General features: G+C 38.7%; 1 protein-coding gene across 1 annotated transcript in view; it reads left to right on the top strand.

Annotated features, from left to right (window-relative positions):
• SPEF2 (sperm flagellar 2) overlaps positions 1-19393 on the top strand; it is a 201530-nt gene that overhangs the window by 50358 nt on the left and 131779 nt on the right. The window contains exons 9-10 of the mRNA XM_055554823.1: positions 717-885; positions 16466-16685. Coding sequence (XP_055410798.1) covers positions 717-885; positions 16466-16685 — 389 coding nt within the window. The remainder of the gene's footprint in view (positions 1-716; positions 886-16465; positions 16686-19393) is intronic.

The following is a 19393-nucleotide window of genomic DNA, read 5'->3' as shown; positions in this document are numbered from 1 at the left end:
TTTATGCATATTGTAGCATGTCTCACAATGGAATACAGCTTTTTAGGTTGTAATTTCAAGCTCTAGTCCCACTATTTTTAGAGAAATGCATCTGAGTTATGTTAGGCTCTTTCCTTCCTTTGCACATTTTGTTCCTCTTGGAACTACTTTTTGATTACCTGTCCTGACTACCTCCAAGTCATTCATCTGACTTAAATAGAAAAAGTACTGAAAAATACTTTACCAGATTACCAGATGTTCAGTGACAATAAAAGCCACCATACATTAGATTTTTCTGTTACAAATTACTTGCAAATATGCAAACTAGTTATCATATTAAAGGGGCCTTGGAAAGTATTTAGTCTATTTTGCAAAAGAGGACACTGATATTGGAACAGTTAAATGATATTCAGAGCTTGCACAGCCAGTTAGTATCACAGCTGGAAATCAAAGAACCTAAGTTTTATGATTAGTGGTCATTATTTTTAGATATAGTGTGCTTTTAGTGCACAGTCAGAGCAAGTTTGGCTTTAGGTGACATACATTCATTCATACTACTAAGTTTCAGCCATTTTACTGGCTGTTAGGAATGTCATAGTAAGTGGAACCTCTGGCCTCAAATAGCAGAGCCTGGGGAATGAACATGGTAATAGAAAGGCTAAGATTTAAGATGTGTATTTAACTAACCATTGATTTATCTCAACCTTTTTTTTTTTTTTTTGCCTTTGTTGCTGTAGCCTGATCCCATATAAGTTGATGCATGATTGGAAGGAACTGTTTTTTCATGGAAAACCCATATATGAGCAAGCCTCTCTTAGACATTTACCAACTAAGCTCTCTGCAGAACACCTTATAGAACTGGAGAAAAGGAACTTGCTAGATAACAATGATTATGAAGAATATAAGGTACCTATCAATGTGGAATAATTAAAGAGCATGCAACATAATAAATGCCATTGCTTTAGCATTAATTTTGTGATATTATTTCTTTTCATCTCTATTAAATAAAATGGGGTGTTTTGTGTTCCCTTAGTTTAATTTGTATTTATAGTAATAACTTAAATGCCTAGCCTATTCATAATCCATTATCTATTACTTCCAGTAATATTGGAGAGTGGTCTGAAATAAAATTAAGCATAATGCAATGGGTGGATTTCAGAAGTTTGAAGTTTTTAATTTATTCATTAGCAGTTTTCTTTGAGTGAGCTATCTACCTTTGCTTCAAAACCCCTGGTTAAATGTGTTTTCCTAGTAATTTATCTACATAGCATATTGCTTTTAGAGGAAAATAAGAGGGGAGAAGATCTGAGTTTTTGAGTGACATAAGATGCATTTTTATTCAATAATTTGATTCAGTGTTTTGTTTTTTTTTAATTTTAATATGGGTGCCAGCTGTGCTTCTTAAAAGAGCTGCTGAAAGACCATTGGGATAAACCAGAGATCTCATTATTGGCACTGCCAACTGCTAACTATGAGACCTTAAGTGCTAAGAGTCTTGATTTCATATCTGATATATGAAATAGGGATACCAATAAGACTACCTTATTGTGTTGTTGTGAAACTTATTTAAGATAATATGTGTTAAACACTTAGCCAAGTACAATACATGTTGAATGCACATGCTGCTGCTGCAGCTAAGTCGCTTCAGTCGTGTCCGACTCTGTGTGACCCCATAGATGGTAGCCCACCAGGCTCCCCCGTCCCTGGAATTCTCCAGGCAAGAACACTGGAGTGGGTTGCCATTTCCTTCTCCAATGCATGAAAGTGAAAAGTGAAAGTAAAGTCGCTCAGTCGTGTCCGACTCTTAGTGACCCCATGGACTGCAGCCCACCAGGCTCCTCCGTCCATGGGATTTGCCAGGCAAGAGTACTGGAGTAGGGTACCATTGCCTTCTCCGTGAATGCACATAATATGTACTAATTTCTTTCCTGACCACCCTGCCCTCCCTATCCCACTTCATCTCACCTTTAGCGGGAAAGATGTGAAACAAATAGCTATGGGACAGAAGTTCTGGGTAGATCATCAACAACGGAATGTCAAATGAGGCTTTTTATTCTTAGAAATATGATTGAATGAGTTTTAGAAGGGTAGTAAGTACAATATGAAAAAAAAAGATAATTTGACCCAATCATTTCCTGATATTTAGCAAATACTCAATGTTTATTGAAAGAAGGCACAAATAAAATGCATGAGTGACAATAAACAGGGCAAAGTGTAAAATAACACTAATATGAAAATATTAAAAGAAGATAAGCGTTTTATAAAAAGAGAGATTTTGTTGTTATTATGAGAAACTAAATGTATATCATATTTTAATTGGATAAGTCTATATATACATCTCACTAAAATAATTGCTTATTGAGGATTGACAGAACCTTATAGGATATATGTTCATATTTATTTGCATGGTCATAGAATTTTGGCACCCAACTCCAGTACTCTTGCCTGGAAAATCCCATGGACAGAGGAGCCTGGAAGGCTTCAGTCCATGGGGTCGCTGAGGGTCAGATACGACTGAGCGACTTCACTTTCACTTTTCGCTTTCATGCATTGGAGAAGGAAATGGCAACCCACTCCAGTGTTCTTGCCTTGAGAATCCCAGGGACGGGGGAGCCTTGTGGGCTGCCGTCTATGGGGTCGCACAGAGTTGGACATGACTGAAGCGACTTAGCAGCAGCAGAATATTCTAGATCTAGTATGTCAACCTAAAGTACAATGCTCCCTAATAAAATTCTTTGACATTCTCAACCTATGTGAAGGTATTTCTTTCCATTGTAGATTCAAAGTCATTTTATTTGACAGATTTTGCTGACTCATGAAATACTTGTTTCTGAATTATTTCTTAACCAGATCTATCTTGTTGCTTTCATAAATCAGGAGACCTGGTAGTCTGCAGCTTAGCAAAAACTTGTCTTTTTAACTTTTTTTCTTGTTTGGGAAATTGTTACCACAGGAACATGCTTGTCTTAGCCACATCCTGAAGCAGCTGGTACATTTCTTTTGCAGCAAATTATAAACATTTTTTAGGAGTATGTGAATGTCTGATAATGCAATGTATTTTGTTTCTGGATTTTGCTGTTGTCCTGGAAGTGAATATTATCTTAGGATATCTGATACGTGTCTATATACTGTGTTCCTTTTGACTTTGTGATAGAAACTATACCATATATGGGTGTTAACAGATGTATTGTAAACAGTCCTTTATTATTCCCTATTATTAGAACTTTCATTTCTTCAGATACTTGTTAAATGTTTTGCATTTAAGTAAAAAATAAATGTCTCAACTTTGAAAATACATTATCTGGCTTAAATCAGTTCAGTTCAGTTTAGCTGCTCAGTCATGTCTGACTCTTTGTGACCCCATGGACTGCAGCACTCCAGGCTTCCCTGTCCATCACCAACTCCCAGAGCTTGCTCAAACTCATGTCCATAAAGTCAGTGATGCCATCCAACCATCTTATCCTCTGGCTTAAATAGTCTTTCACAAGAGACAGGGGATCAACACATGTGGCTTAATAAACATGGAACAGTTTTAGCGAAGTGCTAACTTTGCTCAGAATTTTTAATCCTTCAGCCAAATACATAGCTTAAAAATTGATCTTCAAAAAGTTTACATTCTTAGCATATTTTATTAGTGCCTATAATCCACCATCCATCCATCCAATACCTTGGCCACCTAATTCGAAGAGCCAACTTATTGGAAAAGACCCTGAGTCTGAGAAAGATGGAGTGCAGGAGGGGAAGAGGGTGACAGAGGATGAGATGGTTGGATGGCATCACCAACTCAATGGACATGAGTTTGAGCAAACTCTGGGAGATTGTGAAGGACAGGGAAGTCTGGCATGCTATAGTCCATGAGGTTTCAAAGAATCAGACACAACTAGCAACTGAACACCAGTATCTACCATCTGTATAGAACTGATGCTTCCTGGTTTTGAGATCATACTTTTAGAACTTGGTTAGAGAAAGCTATCATGTTTTAAAAAAAATGTAAATATTGCACCTAGAAACTAACATAAAAACAATTTTTTGCTCATGTCCATGTCATATATAGCCACCAAAAATTTGACTCCTTTTTCCTCACATTATTTCCCAATCATCATATTCTCTTCTTAGAATGGCTACATGTGAGAGAACTCTGGACCAGGAATGGTGTGGCCAAAAATATAATTTATCTCTCCTAAGAGGGAGGCAGAAGCCTCCTCATGGAGCCATACCCTACTGGGATTCCCAAGCAACCACTACAGGATAAGAAAGAGTTGTTTAATGGAGAGTGGGGAGGAGTCCAAAATCCTATGGACCATGAACAACAGGCTAAGCCAAGAGCGCAGCTGCTCCAGTTCAATTGACAGCACGGCCCCCACACAGCAGCCACTGGTTCTCAGTTATTCAGTGGACTCCTGTCGGTAAACCCCAAACTCCCCCAAATGCAAATCCCTTCCATGCTTCTTACTGGCAAAGGACTCACAGGTCCATAGTATTTCATTTTAACATAAGCTGCTTATTAGCAATTAGCTACTGAATGAGTTTGAGTTACTATAACTGGGTATTCAGACTAAATTTAGCTCATGGCCATGGTTTCCTGCTGATGCAGATATTTCTAAGAAGTCCCTACCACAAAGCACTTGGCAATTTGAGGGCTCTACTGTGCATGCCCACAAGCAAGGTGTAATTGGAATTCCTGCAATTTGGAGGGAGGATATTTTGTGTCCAGCATATCATCCATGTTGTCTGATGCTGGTCATAGTTTTTCATTGCTGTTATTTTTGTTTTCAATGAAAATTACTATTTAATGATCTCTTGAGTTTGCTGTAGTTGTTGGGTTAACCCTACAATGTGTATTGTAATGAACGTTTTTATTAGCAACACTTTGACTCATGATTTACATTAACTAGACTTTAAGATGTAGCTGTATATGTTAGGGTTTAACATTCATATTCTTGTCACTACTGCAGATGTATCCCCAAATTTATTTATACAATAGAACTTATTATCACTGGATTTTTTTTTCCCACTTGGAAATAGGGTTGTGGGACTAAATGAGCCATGCGGAAGTCTATCTTCCTATATAAGTCTCATCTGACTTATCTGACCCAAAGGCACTATCCAAATACTAACTTCTTACTCTCCAACTTCAGCCTTTGTTGTTTATCCAGTGGCTCTTTAGATTTGACATTTGACAGTGGACTCTCCAGCCTAGCTCTTGTGTGGCTCTCTGACTTCCCAGTGAACAACCCAAATTTTTATGGTTTAGTATTTAATCAGGCTTCCCTGATAGCTCAGTTGGTAAAGAATCCTCCTGCAATACAGGAGAGCCCAGTTCAATTCCTGGGTTGGGAAGATCCGCTGGAAAAGGGATAGGCTACCCACTCCAGTACTCTTGGGCTTCCCTTGTGGCTCAGCTGGTAAAGAATCCACTTGCAATGTGGGAAACCAGGATTCAATCCTTTGGTTGGGAAGATCCCCTAGAGAAGGGAAAGGCTACCCACTCCAGTATTCTCGCCTGGAGAATTCCATGAACTGTATGGTCCTTGGGGTCACAAAGAGTAGAACCCAACTGAGTGAATTTATTCCTGTGGGCTGAATATCAGTTTGAAGCCTGTGTTACTCAGGAGGTGTTGCTAGATAACTGACTGAAGTAAAGTGATAGATTTTAGTAGATGAGTCTTAAGGTCATGTGAAGAGGTCTTTTTTTTTAAATTGTGGTTGCTGTGTTGTTTGAGTGTTTATGTTTAAAGATATCCATTGTATTAGCTCAGGCTACCAAAAGAAAATACTGTAGACTTGGTGGTTTCAACAATAGGGATTTATTTCTCATAGTTCTGGGAAATCCAAGACCAAAATCCCAGCTGATTTGATTTCCTGATGAGAACGCTCTTTCTGAATTTCTGACGGTCACCTTCTTGTCATGTCCTCACATAGAGGAGACATAAAGAGAACTTTGACCTCTCTTCTTCTTCTTCTTCTTCAAAGGACCCTAATCCCATCACGGAGCCTCCACCCTTATCAGTTCAGTTCAGTCTCTCAGTCATGTCCGACTCTTTGTGACCCCATGAATTGCAGCACACCAGGCCTCCCTGTCCATCACCAACTCCCGGAGTTCACCCAAACTCATGTCCATAGAGTCAGTGATGCTATCCAGCCATCTCATCCTCTGTTGTCCCCTTCTCCTCCTGCCCCCAATCCCTCCCAGCATCAGAGTCTTTTCCAATGACTCAACTCTTCGCATGAGGTGGCCAAAGTATTGGAGTTTCAGCTTCAGCATCAGTCCCTCCAATGATCACCCAGAACTGATCTCCTATAGAATGGACTGGTTGGATCTCCTTTCAGTCCAAGGCACTCTCAAGAGCCTTCTCCAACACCACACTTCAAAAGCATCAAATCTTCAGAGCTCAGCTTTCTTCACAGTCCAACTCTCACATCCATACGTGACCACTGGAAAAACCATAGCCTTGACTAGATGGACCTTTGTTGGCAGAGTAATGTCTCTGCTTTTCAATATGCTATCTAGGTTGGTCATAACTTTCCAAGGAGTAAGCGTCTTTTGATTTCATGGCTGCAATCACCATTTGCAGTGATTTTGGAGCCCCCCAAAATAAAGTCTGACACTGTTTCCAGTGTTTCCCCATCTGTTTCCCATGAAGTGATGGGACCAGATGCCATGATCTTAGTTTTCTGAATGTTGAGTTTTAAGCCAACTTTTGCACTCTCCTCTTTAACCTCATCTAAATCTAACTGCCACCCAAAGGCCCCACCTCCAAATACTATTACAGTGGAAAGACACAACGTATGAATTTTGGAGAGACAGAATTCAGTCCATTACATATGTGTTTATTCAAGACACTTATAAAATGTCTCAAAGCGCAAACTTACTAGTTAAGTAAAGAATCCCTGGTTTCAAATGAAATTGTTTCATGGCCTCTTTTGTGCCCTTCTGGGAAAGAAGTCTTAATGACTTACCTTCTGAATATGAAATTATGATGGTTTTATCTTTTAGTTTCAAACATGCAAGAATATATGTGACTGTTAAGAAGGTAGAGTAAATAGTTGCTTATATGATGGGAGGGGAGATTTTCTGCCGGGGCATTGTGCTCTAACAATTCTGCCAGCCATTGTACCTGATGCCCCATATTATCATGTGCACTGAAGACAAGAATGGATGCATCAGAGGAACCTGCTAAAATACAAACATTTCCCAAAGTAGATAACCAGAATCACCTCTAAAATAGGAGCCAAGAAGGAAGCTTGGTACTGAACAGAATGTTCTCATGTTTGCCATATGCATTTCATAGCTGTAATGTTCTTTTGTCTTTGCTTAAATTTTTGCCTCCAACTACCTAAGTGAAGTGTAAGTTGCTCAGTTGTGTCCAACTCCTTGCAACCCCATGTACTGTACAGACTGTGGAATTCTCCAGGCTAGAATACTGGAGTGGGTAGCCTTTCCTTTCTCCAGTGGATCTTCCTGACCCAGGAATCAAACCTGGGTCTCCTGCATTGCAGGCACATTCTTTACCAAATGAGCTATCAAGAAAGCCCAACTCCTTAAATTTCTCCTCAAATGGTGAGGCTTTCTAGACTAGGCTCCATCATGTAGCTGTGTCCTGGTAGAATCACCATTATGCCCTAGAATACTCATTAATGGCCATCAAGTGTAGTGATACTAACTCACAAAGCAAAAAATCATTGTATTAGTTTTCAAAAGTATACCTATAGATGGCTTAGCCCCAAGAAGGCTAACCCCCACTATTGTGGGCCAAGAACTTCAGATGACTGGAATAGGCTTGGCCAGAAGTCTGGCACTGTGCCTGTGGGGTATGTGTATTATGTAATGGAAGGGGAGCCTGGGTCACTGGTAGAGTGAAAAGAAAGTGAAGTCACTCAGTCGTGTCCAACTCTTTGCGACCCCATGGACTGTAGCCTACCAGGCTCCTCAGTCCATGGAATTTTCCAGGCAAGAATACTGGAGTGGGTTGTCATTTCCTTCTCCAGGGGATCTTCCCAACCCAGGGATTGATCCTGGGTCTCCCGCATTGTAGGCAGATGCTTTACCGTCTGAGCTACCACTGGTAGAGTATTTAGCTTCAAATTACTAGAGTTGAAGACAAACTAAGTTCATTGGAAAACCATGGTAGGAGCAGTTGAATTCAGGTAACAAGATCAAGGCATTAGACCAGAATAGAGAAATGATTTGCAAAATTAAAGAATTGGTACCTATATAGAAGTAGGATGGAAACAGGAGTAAGAAGGACATAGCCAGAAAGAAGAGCCCTAGTGACTGATACAAAGTTCACCATTCATTGTTATTTGCTCTGGATCACATAGAATAGGGAGAATCTAATTCTGCCCCTGGCTCCTTCTCATCTAGAACCAGCCAAGACAAGGTGGTGAAAATTTCCCTAGGCTTCCTGATTTTCTTGTTCATCCTTTGCCTACTTTGACAACTATAGGATCCAGCTTCTGTACCACAAGTCCAACTTCTCTTCAATCAACTGCTCAGACTTCCCATCAAGTATTTTAGAGATAGCTCTAGGGATCTGGTAGATAAATATAGCCAGAACACAGTGGGGTTAGTAACCTCAAAAAACTTTAATGGATCCAAGAAAGTCTTTGACTTTTGGTGTTGGGCAGATGTGTTGGGCTGAGGACTAAAGAAACTTCCATCCAAATGACGCCCTACTCCACCACTCCTATCCAGTGCCAGGGTCTGTCAGCCATATCCTTGAGTACACTGAGCCTACAGTAGCCTTTCATACATCCGTCAGTGCCATTCCTAAGCTATTTTGGAGCGTTGTATACCTCTTTGGTGGCTCAGATGGTAAAGAATCTGCTTACAGTTCAGAAGGCCTGAGTTTGATCTGGGTCAGGAAGATTCCCTGGAGAAGGGAATGGCAACCCACTCTAGTATTCATGCCTGGGAAATCCCATGGACAGAAGAGCCTGGCAGGCTACAGTGCATGGAGTCACAAACAGTCAGACACACCTAAGAGACTAGCACTTTCACTTTCACACCTGTTTAAGATATCAATGTTTAGTAGTGAAACAAGAAAATAGAGTGACAGTGGTCATTATTATGAGAGAAGGTATGCTGTTTGGAAAAACCATGTGATTTTTGCAGTGACAAGATTAGAGCAAGTCATAGTGTCTCCATGCTTTGTGACATTTGAGAAATTCTAACCAAGCCTGTCCCTGGCTGGTCGATGGCAACAGATGGGTGAATTCCAATGTAGAGGCCTCTGGAAAAGTTCTATGGTCTGCAAGACCATAGATTTTAGTAAAAAAGTGATCTGGAGGGAGACTGCCACCTCCCTGATGATGAACAGAGCATAGTTTGAGCATCTAAGGAATGAAGATTACTGTTTTCATGAGGATAGTCACCACCAGCAGAATTGTTTGTAGCACAAGGAGACATCTGATATAAAGTCCATTGTGATGCTGTCCCAAGGGTACTTGGACATCAGGAGAAATGAAGTAACTTTATTCTTGTTTTGTTTTAGACTCAGACAACTGAGCTTTGAAAAGTGCTAGGCTAGCTACACAGCTGCTGCAACTCCCAGGGTGTCACATTCAATGCCTTGGAGGGCCATCTGGCTTGCCAGGACACAGAATGAACCAGTAGTGGGAGCCTGTCATTTCGGGGCAAATAAGGTGTTCTTTCGCATGATCTCAGTGGGTCACTTTGCGTATGTGAAGTCAGACTGCTAAGCAGAATCTCCTGCCTGCTGTTCGCCTCTGATTTGTCCTTGGGTTTCAGTAAAACCGAAATGTGTCTGGAACAGGAGATCTCTTAGAGTGGCTTCATCTCAATTACCCCTGGTAATCAAACCTAAAGACAAAGTATCAGCCCAGTGATTCCAGCTGCATGACTTACAAGTAATTGGTAGCTCAGAATTTTGGAAAAAGAAGCCTGCTGTGGCTCACAACTGCTGAGCTTGCTGAATTTCTAAACTTGTCAGAAGCTAGAGTTATTGGATTGCATAGGGAGGTGTCATGTGGGCTTGTAGGCTTTGACAGTGGTCTTTGTCACCATAGCCAATTTGAATTTTCCTCCTTCCCTCCCATCTACAGCCGTATTACCCTAAACGTGCTCGATCTTGTCTGAATTTTCCTCCAAAAATAACCACAAGGATGGTACATGGATGTTGTTATCCTGGGTCTTCTTTTGTGACAGGCTAGAAGTAAACATGTCTGTTTCCATAGTATAATATTGGAGAAGACTGGGGAAGACTGCCTCTGGGACAGAAGTGAGCAGGCTTCTGAGTGAAAGCCATTATAGGATCAGAACCAGTTCTTCATATTTCCTAATGAGCCAGAATTAACCATGGGATCAATTGATAGAAAGGCACTGGCTATTCACAGTGCTGCTTCTAGCCAGAACAGTCTTCAGCTGAGCAGAGCAGGTGAAGCTGTGATAACATCTGCTTTTCCTTTGTTACCATGGGCGACACTTGCACTTCCTGGCCACAGATAAGATGTGGTCCAGACTGAGCAATCGAGCTTAGAGGGATGTGCTGGCATACCTTCTCCCCGGAGGTGCACCCATGCCAACATCAGTCAGTGAGAGCTGCCCAGCACCATGCCCCTGCCTCATCTGGAAGTCAAGGGCCAGTCTGTCTGGCAGGAAGGCGTAGCCAGACATCTGACCACACTCTGACCTGACTGGGGGTCAGGTGACCTTAGAAAGGCTGCCAGTCTCACTCAGCCAGCTCATCTTTTCAGGTTGTTCTGAGTTCTTCTTGGAACTGGATCTTGACACAGAGCCCGTTACATGACAGCTCTTGGAAGAGAGGTCAGGATTGAGCTGCCCATCACCTAACTGGACCTCTTTCCTTCCTCCTTGTTAGAGGGCAAAAGAGCACAGCATCCATTTTTCCATCAATCTTTCCCATCTTTGATAGGAACCTGCCTCTCAAATAGGTCCCACACAGTAGTCAAGCCCTGTAGGGTTGCCAGTTTACATGAGCTGAATTTCCCATCTGGCAGAATACCCAACCACCCTTTCTTCTTCTGAGAACCGGGGGTGGTTATAAGGAACTTTAAAGTCTGAATTACAAACATAAGCAGTTCCTCCAGATTCCCTCAGGGTTTGGGGGTGGTTGGAGGAGAAAGTCTGGGAAAGCAAGGCAAAGGTCAGAGGCTCCAAAAAGCTACCAGGCTGTACCTTAGTACTTCCCTGTGGAATTTGGTGTCTTCCTGAGTGCCAGATCCTCCAAGCACAGTAACTGAAATGCAGCTACTAGACTTTCCATGTTGCCATAATAATAGATGTGCTTCTGTGATATCTGATTCCCTCTGGTAGGAGAAAGGACAGACCTGAATAGAAGATCAGCCATGAGAACTAGCTCCAGGGCTCATTGAGTTCTGAGCTGGAACAAAGGTGGTCAAGATAATTTACTTGAAGTAGTCAGAAACAGGAAGAGACAAAGGTGGGATCAAGCCAAGTCCTTTGAGCAGGCCAGTGATCAAAGCTGAGATTGGGTAAGAACCAGACTAGAGAATGGAGATGAAGCCAGCAGACTGGAAGCTAGGCAGAACTGGAACAGGCCAGGACTCAGATGAAAGGCTTGGAAGTTAATTGCCATAAACAGAGCTAGAATTTCTGCAGCTTACTTTTATTATCTGCCAGTCACGTGGAATACCCTGAGTCAACGTAATCTGTGAGACCCAAGACAAATATCCAGTTAGGAAAATGAAACTAACCCGATCGTAATAGCTTGCCATAGAGCAGACCTTACCTATTAATTCAGTCAGGCTGCTCCTTACCCCGCCTCAGCACCCTGTAAAAATCTCTGGCAGAACTTCTTACAAAGTCCCATTTTATAAATCCTTTATAATTTAGTACATTTTAACTGAGATGCTTCCTGCTGCCATGAAAAAGGATGCCTTGGTTTAATGGAGAAGCTCTTTGAAAATGATACTACAAGCCGTTACTTCCAGACATGCTTCCAGGGTTAGCTAGTTTCATACATTGTGGATTCTTGTTAACTTCCATCTGTGAGGGTGACTCTTGCTGATCTTATCCTAGATTTTAGGTTGGCTTGTGTCTATCTTATTTGGAGAACTAAGTCATCCTTGTATTTAATCAAAATTAATAAGAGGCCATATCCATGTATTCACTCATTTATTTCATTCACATATATTGAGCCTACAATTGATTGATTCACTCATTCATTCAATAAGTATTGAATGCCTATTAGGTTCCAGCATGGTTCTGGGAATTGGGAATAAAAAAAAAAAAGAACCTTCAAAAACAAAGTCTCTTTAGCTCATTGCCATTGTCCTTGAACTAGTCATCTTTATTCTGGCCTAATTTCCCTCTTTTTTCAGTTTTTCTTTTCCCTCTTTATGTTCTTATTCCAAACTGACAGATCTCCCTTTACTTACCCTTTATCTTTAGTCTTATTAGGAATTTCACAACTGTATTTTTAAGGTGATGCTGTAAAATATGTTCTACCAAATCCTCAATCTGTCCATCTCCACTGGTCAGGCTTCAGTCCTCTGCCTGACCTAAGCCTTCAGTTCTCTTCATGGTCAACATTCTATCCCATTGTGTCTGACCACATTCTACAACTAAGCAGTGAGGGAAGAGGGCTTTATTCTGAACCCTTGGTGAGGACGCATGCCTTTCTGATTACAGTGCACTTCTTGTTGGGCAAAAATGTGGCTGCTGTCTCCCTTAAGGGTATTACCATGTGTGCTTCCAGCAGCAGCAAGAGAACTTCTATTAATAGTCAAGCATTCAAAGTCAGTGGTCACACAGGCCTTTCACTCAGCCTTTATAACAACCCTGTGAAATAGATATTGTTATCTTACAAAGATGAAGGAATTGACAAGAGTACAAAGCACTGAGTGCTCAGTCATTCAGTCATGTTTGACTGTTTATAACCACATGGACTGTAGCCCACGAGGCTCCTCTGTCCATGGAATTTCCCAGGCAAGAATATTGGAGTGGGTTGCCATGCCTACTCCAGGGGATCTTCCCGAACCAGGGATTGAACCACATCTCTTTCATCTCTTGCATTAGCAAGTGGATTTTTTACCACTACGCCACCTAGAAAGTCCTCATAAGTTATTAATAAGTGCTTTAATATCTCTGATTAGGCAACAAACCCGCATTTCTTTCCTTTTTAAGTACATATTTTTATCTGTACAGTTCTTTTTATGCTTCAACTTTAGAACCATTTGTGATATCCTGAAGGAAAAATAAATAGCACTAACACTTTTGTTTCATTACATTAAATCAGATTACTTTGGAGAAGAATTAAGTGGCTTATAATTTTGGACTTTTTTGAATTTCTGTTTATTCAAGTCATTTTTCTTACACTCATCAGTAGAAATGCACAACTGCTTAGGTTATATATTTCTCATCAATTCCAATTATTTTTGTCAAAGTTTCTAACTGCAATTTAAAAAGTTGACTTATGCTAAGTAAGCAGAAAAAATATCCAAAATATGTTAGGTAGTTCAGTGACTCAGTAGGTTAAATTCAAGAACCATGCTCAAGGTTAAACTTCCAAGGAAAATTACCAAAACCATCACAGCAAGATCTGATGAGAAGACTGTCACCAGCACAGAGCACTGGAAATTCAGGTTGCACCAGCTACCTCTGCACCAGGAACTCAACTGCTAATTCTAGGAGCGCTACTACTTTTTCTTTTCTTTTTTAAAATTTTGTTGATATTTACAATGATGTGTTAACTTCTACTGTCCAGCAAAATGCTTCAGTTATAAATATATGTGCATTCCTTTTCATATTTTTTTCCATTATGCTTTATCACAGGCTATTGATTAGAGTTTCCTGTGCTATACAATAGGACCTTATTAGTTATCCATCCTGTATATACTAGTTTGCATCTGCTAAATCTGCTAACCCTAAACTGCCAGTCCTTCCCTCCCTCCCTTGCCTCCCCCTTGGCAACCACAAGTCTGTTCTCTGTGTCTGTGAATCTGTTTTGTAGATATGTTAATTTTATACTTCTTTCTTTATCTTATTTGCATTGGCTAGAACTTCCAGAATAATGTGACTATTAATGTAAATGATGAACATCTTTTCCTTATTCCTACCTTTAATAGAAAAATGTGTTGTTCACTTTGGCTCATCGTTACATATTGGTAAGATATGTAAAAAATGTTAGGCCACTCATCTTCAGTTTGTAGCATACTAAGAAATTTGTTTAATTTTTTTTCTCATCAGAAATGAATTTTGAATTTATCAGATGCTTCTTGGTCAAAATGATCATATGCTTGTATTTTAACCTATTAATGTGATATATGATAGGTTTTCTCATTTTTAACCTTCCTTATATTCCTGAAGTAACTCGTATTCAGTCATATAGTATAAAGGTTTTGAGCACATGTTCTGCAGTCTGTCTGCCTGAGTCCTTACTAAGCTCTGCCATTACTATTTATTGTGACTATGAACTTCCCAGGTGGCACTATAGGTAAAGAACCTACCTGCTAATTCAGGAGACATGAGACTCAGGTTTGATCCCTGAGTCAGGAAAATCCCCTGAAGAAGGGAATGGCAACCTACTGCAGTACTCTTGCCTAGAAAAATCCCATGGACAAGGATCCTGGTGGGCTACAGTCCATGGGGTCACAGAGTCAGACATGACTGAGTATATGAGCACACACACACACATAGACAAATATAACTTAGTTTCTATAATTCTCAGGGTTTTCTTCTGCAAAATTGGCAAGATAATTATACTTATGTAAGAGTTGTGTGAGAATCATTAGAAATAATTCATGAAAACAGCAGTATATGGGATATACTGAATGTGTAGTAAATGTCAATTAATATAATTGTTTTGTCTTAATATAGGCTGGTTTTTGTCAGTATTTTATTCATGATTCTTGCAGTATATTTCCAAATGAGATTGGTTTGTTATTTTCTTTTTTGGATGCTGTTTTTGTCAATGATCTTTGATACCTTTTTAGTATCAGAGTTACATTAGTCTCACCAAGCAAACTGGAAAGCTATCTTCTTCCATATTTCAGAAGACTTTAAATAACATTTAAATTTCTGTTTAAGAAATGAAAAATTTTCTTTTTTTTTTCTGTTAGCAGTGTCATCAAGTTTCCTAGATACAGTTCTTCAATAATGTTTTTCTTTCTTTCATGCCTTTCATATTTACAAATATTCCTTTTAAATTAATTTTAATCATCTGTACTTTCTTAAAATATCATTTTACCACACATTAATAAATTCAAATCTATCATAGTAGAGTTGTATGTAATATTTTCTTAAGGATTTTTAAGTCTCCTTAAAATCTGTTGTTACTGCCTTTCCTATGTTACAAAATTGATACTTGCTATACTTCACCTTTGTGCATAACTGGTAGCAATTTCATTATGATTAATATGAATAAGTTCTAGAATTATATCAATAAAAATATATGAATAGTATTGCTGTCTAATTTATCAATCTCCATTATCATGATTTTCTTCCTCCATGTACTTTTCTGGCTATTTAAAAATTTTTTTTTCCTATTTTCAACCTTAGTTCATTTATTTTCCTTCCTTTTATTTTAGATCAAAGCATTTTAAGCTAAGGGACTATGAGTTTTCCTCTAACTACAGCTGATTTCATCTCATATTTTTTTTTGTTGTGTTTTTTTTTTGCATTTATTTTTTTATGATTATTATTTTTTTTTACTTTACAATATTGTATTGGTTTTGCCATACATCAACATGCATCCGCCACGAGTGTACATGTGTTCCCCATCCTGAAACATGTATACTATCATATAAGAAACAAATCACCAGTCCAGGTTCAATGCAGGATATAGGAAGTTTGGGGCTGGTGCACTCATCTCATATTTTAAAATAAATCTGTCATTTTAATATTTTTCTCAATCTGTTATTTACAAATGTTTACAGTTTTAATTTTTCATTAAGAATCATTCAGAAAGGCAATGTTTAATTATTAAAAATAAAATTTATTTCTGGTTTTAGTGCACAGAGGTCAGAGAATGTGAACTGTATAGTTGCTGTTTTGTCTGTTTTACTTTTCCTCTAATTGTTTGATCATTTAAGCCAGAAACTTAAAGAAACTGGAAGACAAATATAGGAAACTCAGAGGACAACATATTGGTCATGAAAATTCTCTTTTATGTATCTTTAAAATATTTAAAAATAAGTTTAGTATTTGCATACAGTAGCCAAGCAACACTTACTGTCTTTTATCTATCTACTGATAACATCAATTTAAGTGTCTTAATACTCAACTTGCATTACAATTTGTCTCAAGTCAATATGTCTACTTTCATAAAGTGTTAAGTATTTTAGAATTTATTTTTTATTTCTATATGGGAAGCTTATTTTTCACTAATATGAAAGTATTATGTTATTATTCATTTATGTAATTAACTATTTAAAGTACTGATTCACTTTTGTTTCTTATCATTTGTATTTACTTTCAGTTTCCTACATGCTCAAATTCCACTTTTAAGAATATTTCTGTTTTGTTTTATTATTATTTTTACAGAATATGGTTGGAGAATGGGCCTTACCAGAAGAAATGGTTGAAAACTTACCACCCGCCAACAATTGCATATTGGGCCATGTGATTCACAGACTAATTGAAAGTTCTCTACCTCCTCAAGTTGAATCTACAGTACCTGAGTTACCTTCATTTGCTATAAAAGGATGCTTGTTGGGGAAAACCTTTAGTGGAAAAACTACTGCTCTAAAGGCTCTAGAGAAAAGTAAAATTTATTTTCTTTTTTTTCCCCTTTATTGATTTCTATTTACAGTGAATATAGCTGCAAATGGCTCTGTCTGTAGAAAACATACATGAAAATCTGCTAATACATTGGGAAGTTCTAGCATTAAGAATATTGTAATAAAGTGATCATATAACTTATTGTCCGAAGCAGATACTTTTAAGAGTATAGAGTCATGAATCAGAACTGTCCCAAGGAAACCTGGATCTATGAGCTTGCTATATAAGGATGATGTATAGTATAAAGGGAAATAATATCTTAAACCTTTCATCATAGAGTTTACTTAATTTTCCAATAGATGAAATATGAAAATAACAACTTGTTACAAATAGAAAAGATATAGACTTAAAATTATAAATGTTTTCATCCTTCACATCAATTGAGTTATTTCCCTTTCATGAACTTTTGGCTTTTTCTCTAGAAGTTCTTTCAATTAGAAGTGAAATCACAGATTTCCATCTATTTAATATTTTTTCTTTGATAATACTTACCTATTACTATTGTTAATAAGTGAGTATTATCCAAGAAAAGCTAATTAAATAGAATATGCCAACAAATTCGGAAAACTCATCAGTGGGCACAGGACTGGAAAAGATCAGTTTTCATTCCAATCCCAAAGAAAGGCAGTGCCAAAGAATGCTCAAACTACCTCACAATTGCACTTATTTCACATGCTAGCAAAGTAATGCTCAAAATTTTCCAAGCTAGGCTTCAACAGTATGTGAGCCAAGAACTTCCAGATGTTCAAGCTGGATTTAGAAAAGGCAGATGAACCAGAGATCAAATTGGCAATATCCATTGGATCATAGAAAAAGAAAGAGAATTCCAGAAAAACATTTACTTCTGCTTCATTGACTGTACTAAAGCCTTTGACTGTGTGGATCACAACAAACTGTGGAAAAATCTTCAAGAGATGGGAATACCAGACAACCTTACCTGCCTCCTGAGAAATCTGTATGCAGGTCAAGAAGCAACAGTTAGAACCAGACATGGAACAATGAACTGGTTCCAAATTGGGAAAGGGGTATGTCAAGGCTGTATATTGTCACCCTCCTTATTTAACTTATATGCAGAGTACATCATGAGAAATGCTGGGCTGGATGAAGCACAAGCTGGAATCACGATTGCTGGGAGAAATATCAATAACCTCAGATATGCAGATGACACCACTCTTATGGTAGAAAGCAAAGAGGAGCTAAAGAACCTCTTGATGAAAGTGAAAGAGGAGTGTGAAAAACATAGCTTAAAGCTCAACATTCAAAAAACTAAGATTATGGCATCTGGTCCCATCACTTCATGGCAAATAGATGGGGAAACAATGGAAACAGTGACAGACTTTATTTTCTTGGGCTCCAAAATCACTGCAGATGGTGACTGCAGCCTTAAAATTTAAAGACACTTGCTCATTGAAAGAAAAGCTATGACAAACATAGACAGTATATTAAAGAAGCAGAGATATCACTTTGCCAATAGAGGTCTGTATAGTCAATGCTATGGTTTTTCCAGTAGTCATGTATGGATATGAAAGGTGGACTGTAAAGAAAACTGAGTGCGGAAGAATTGATGCTTTTGAACTGTGGTGTTGGAAAAGACTCTTGAGAGTCCCTTGGACTGCAGGGAGATAAAACCAGTCAGTCCTAATAGAAATCAATCCTGGATATTCATTGGAAGGACTGATGCTGAAGCTGAAGCTCCAATAGTTTGGCCACCTGATGCAAAGAGCTGACTCATTGGAAAAGACCCTGATGCTGGGAAAGATTGGAGGCAGGAGGAGAAGGGGATGACAGAGAATGAGATGGTTGGATGGCATCACTGACTCGATGGACGTGAGTTTGAGCAAGCTCCAGTCGACAGTGAAGGAGAGGGAAGCCTGGTGTGCTGCAGTCCATGGGGTCACAAAGAGTCAGACATGACTGAGCAGCTGAACAATGATTACTGTTTTTACTAGAAAATTCAAAATTTTTACTAAGATCAGTCTGTATTAAGACGGATAGGTCATATTGAGATGTTAAATAGACCTGTTTAAAGCCTGACAAAAGTTCAATGAGATACCAGTCCACACCCAATGAGTATAATTTTTTAGGAAATGGAAAATATGTGTTGGTGAAGATATAGAGAAGTTGGAACTCTCATACATTGCTTTTGAGAATGTTAAAATGTTGTAACCACTATGGAAAATAGTTGGTGATTCCTCAATAAGTTAAATAATTACTATATGACCACAGCAATTCCACCACTGGTATATACTCTAAAGAGCTGAAAACAGGTTATCCCCCCCCCCAAAAAAAATCCCATGTACAGGAATATTCATAGCAGCATTATTAATGATAGAGAAAATGTGGAAACAACCCAAATGTTCATCACCAATGAATCATTAACAAAATGTGTTATATCCATACTATGGAATACTACTCAGTCCTAAAAGGAGTGAAGTACTCTTATGTGCTACAACATGGATGGACTTTGAAAACATCATACTAAGTAAAAGAAGTCAGATACAAAAGACCACATATTGTTTGATTCCTTGGATATAAAATGTCTAGAAAAGGCAAATCTCCAGACAGAAAGCCATTTGTTCTTGGGGTCAAGGGTAGGGAGATAGGAAGTGCCTGCTTAATTGATGCAGGGTTTCCTTTGGGATGATCAAAATTTCTGGAAAAAAGATATAATGATTGAACAACATTGTAAAT

The sequence above is a fragment of the Bubalus kerabau genome, chromosome 18 (assembly GCF_029407905.1).
Source record: "Bubalus kerabau isolate K-KA32 ecotype Philippines breed swamp buffalo chromosome 18, PCC_UOA_SB_1v2, whole genome shotgun sequence".
Lineage (NCBI taxonomy): Eukaryota > Metazoa > Chordata > Mammalia > Artiodactyla > Bovidae > Bubalus > Bubalus kerabau.
Note: the sequence above shows the minus strand (reverse complement) of the source record. Positions and strands in the feature narration are given on the sequence as shown.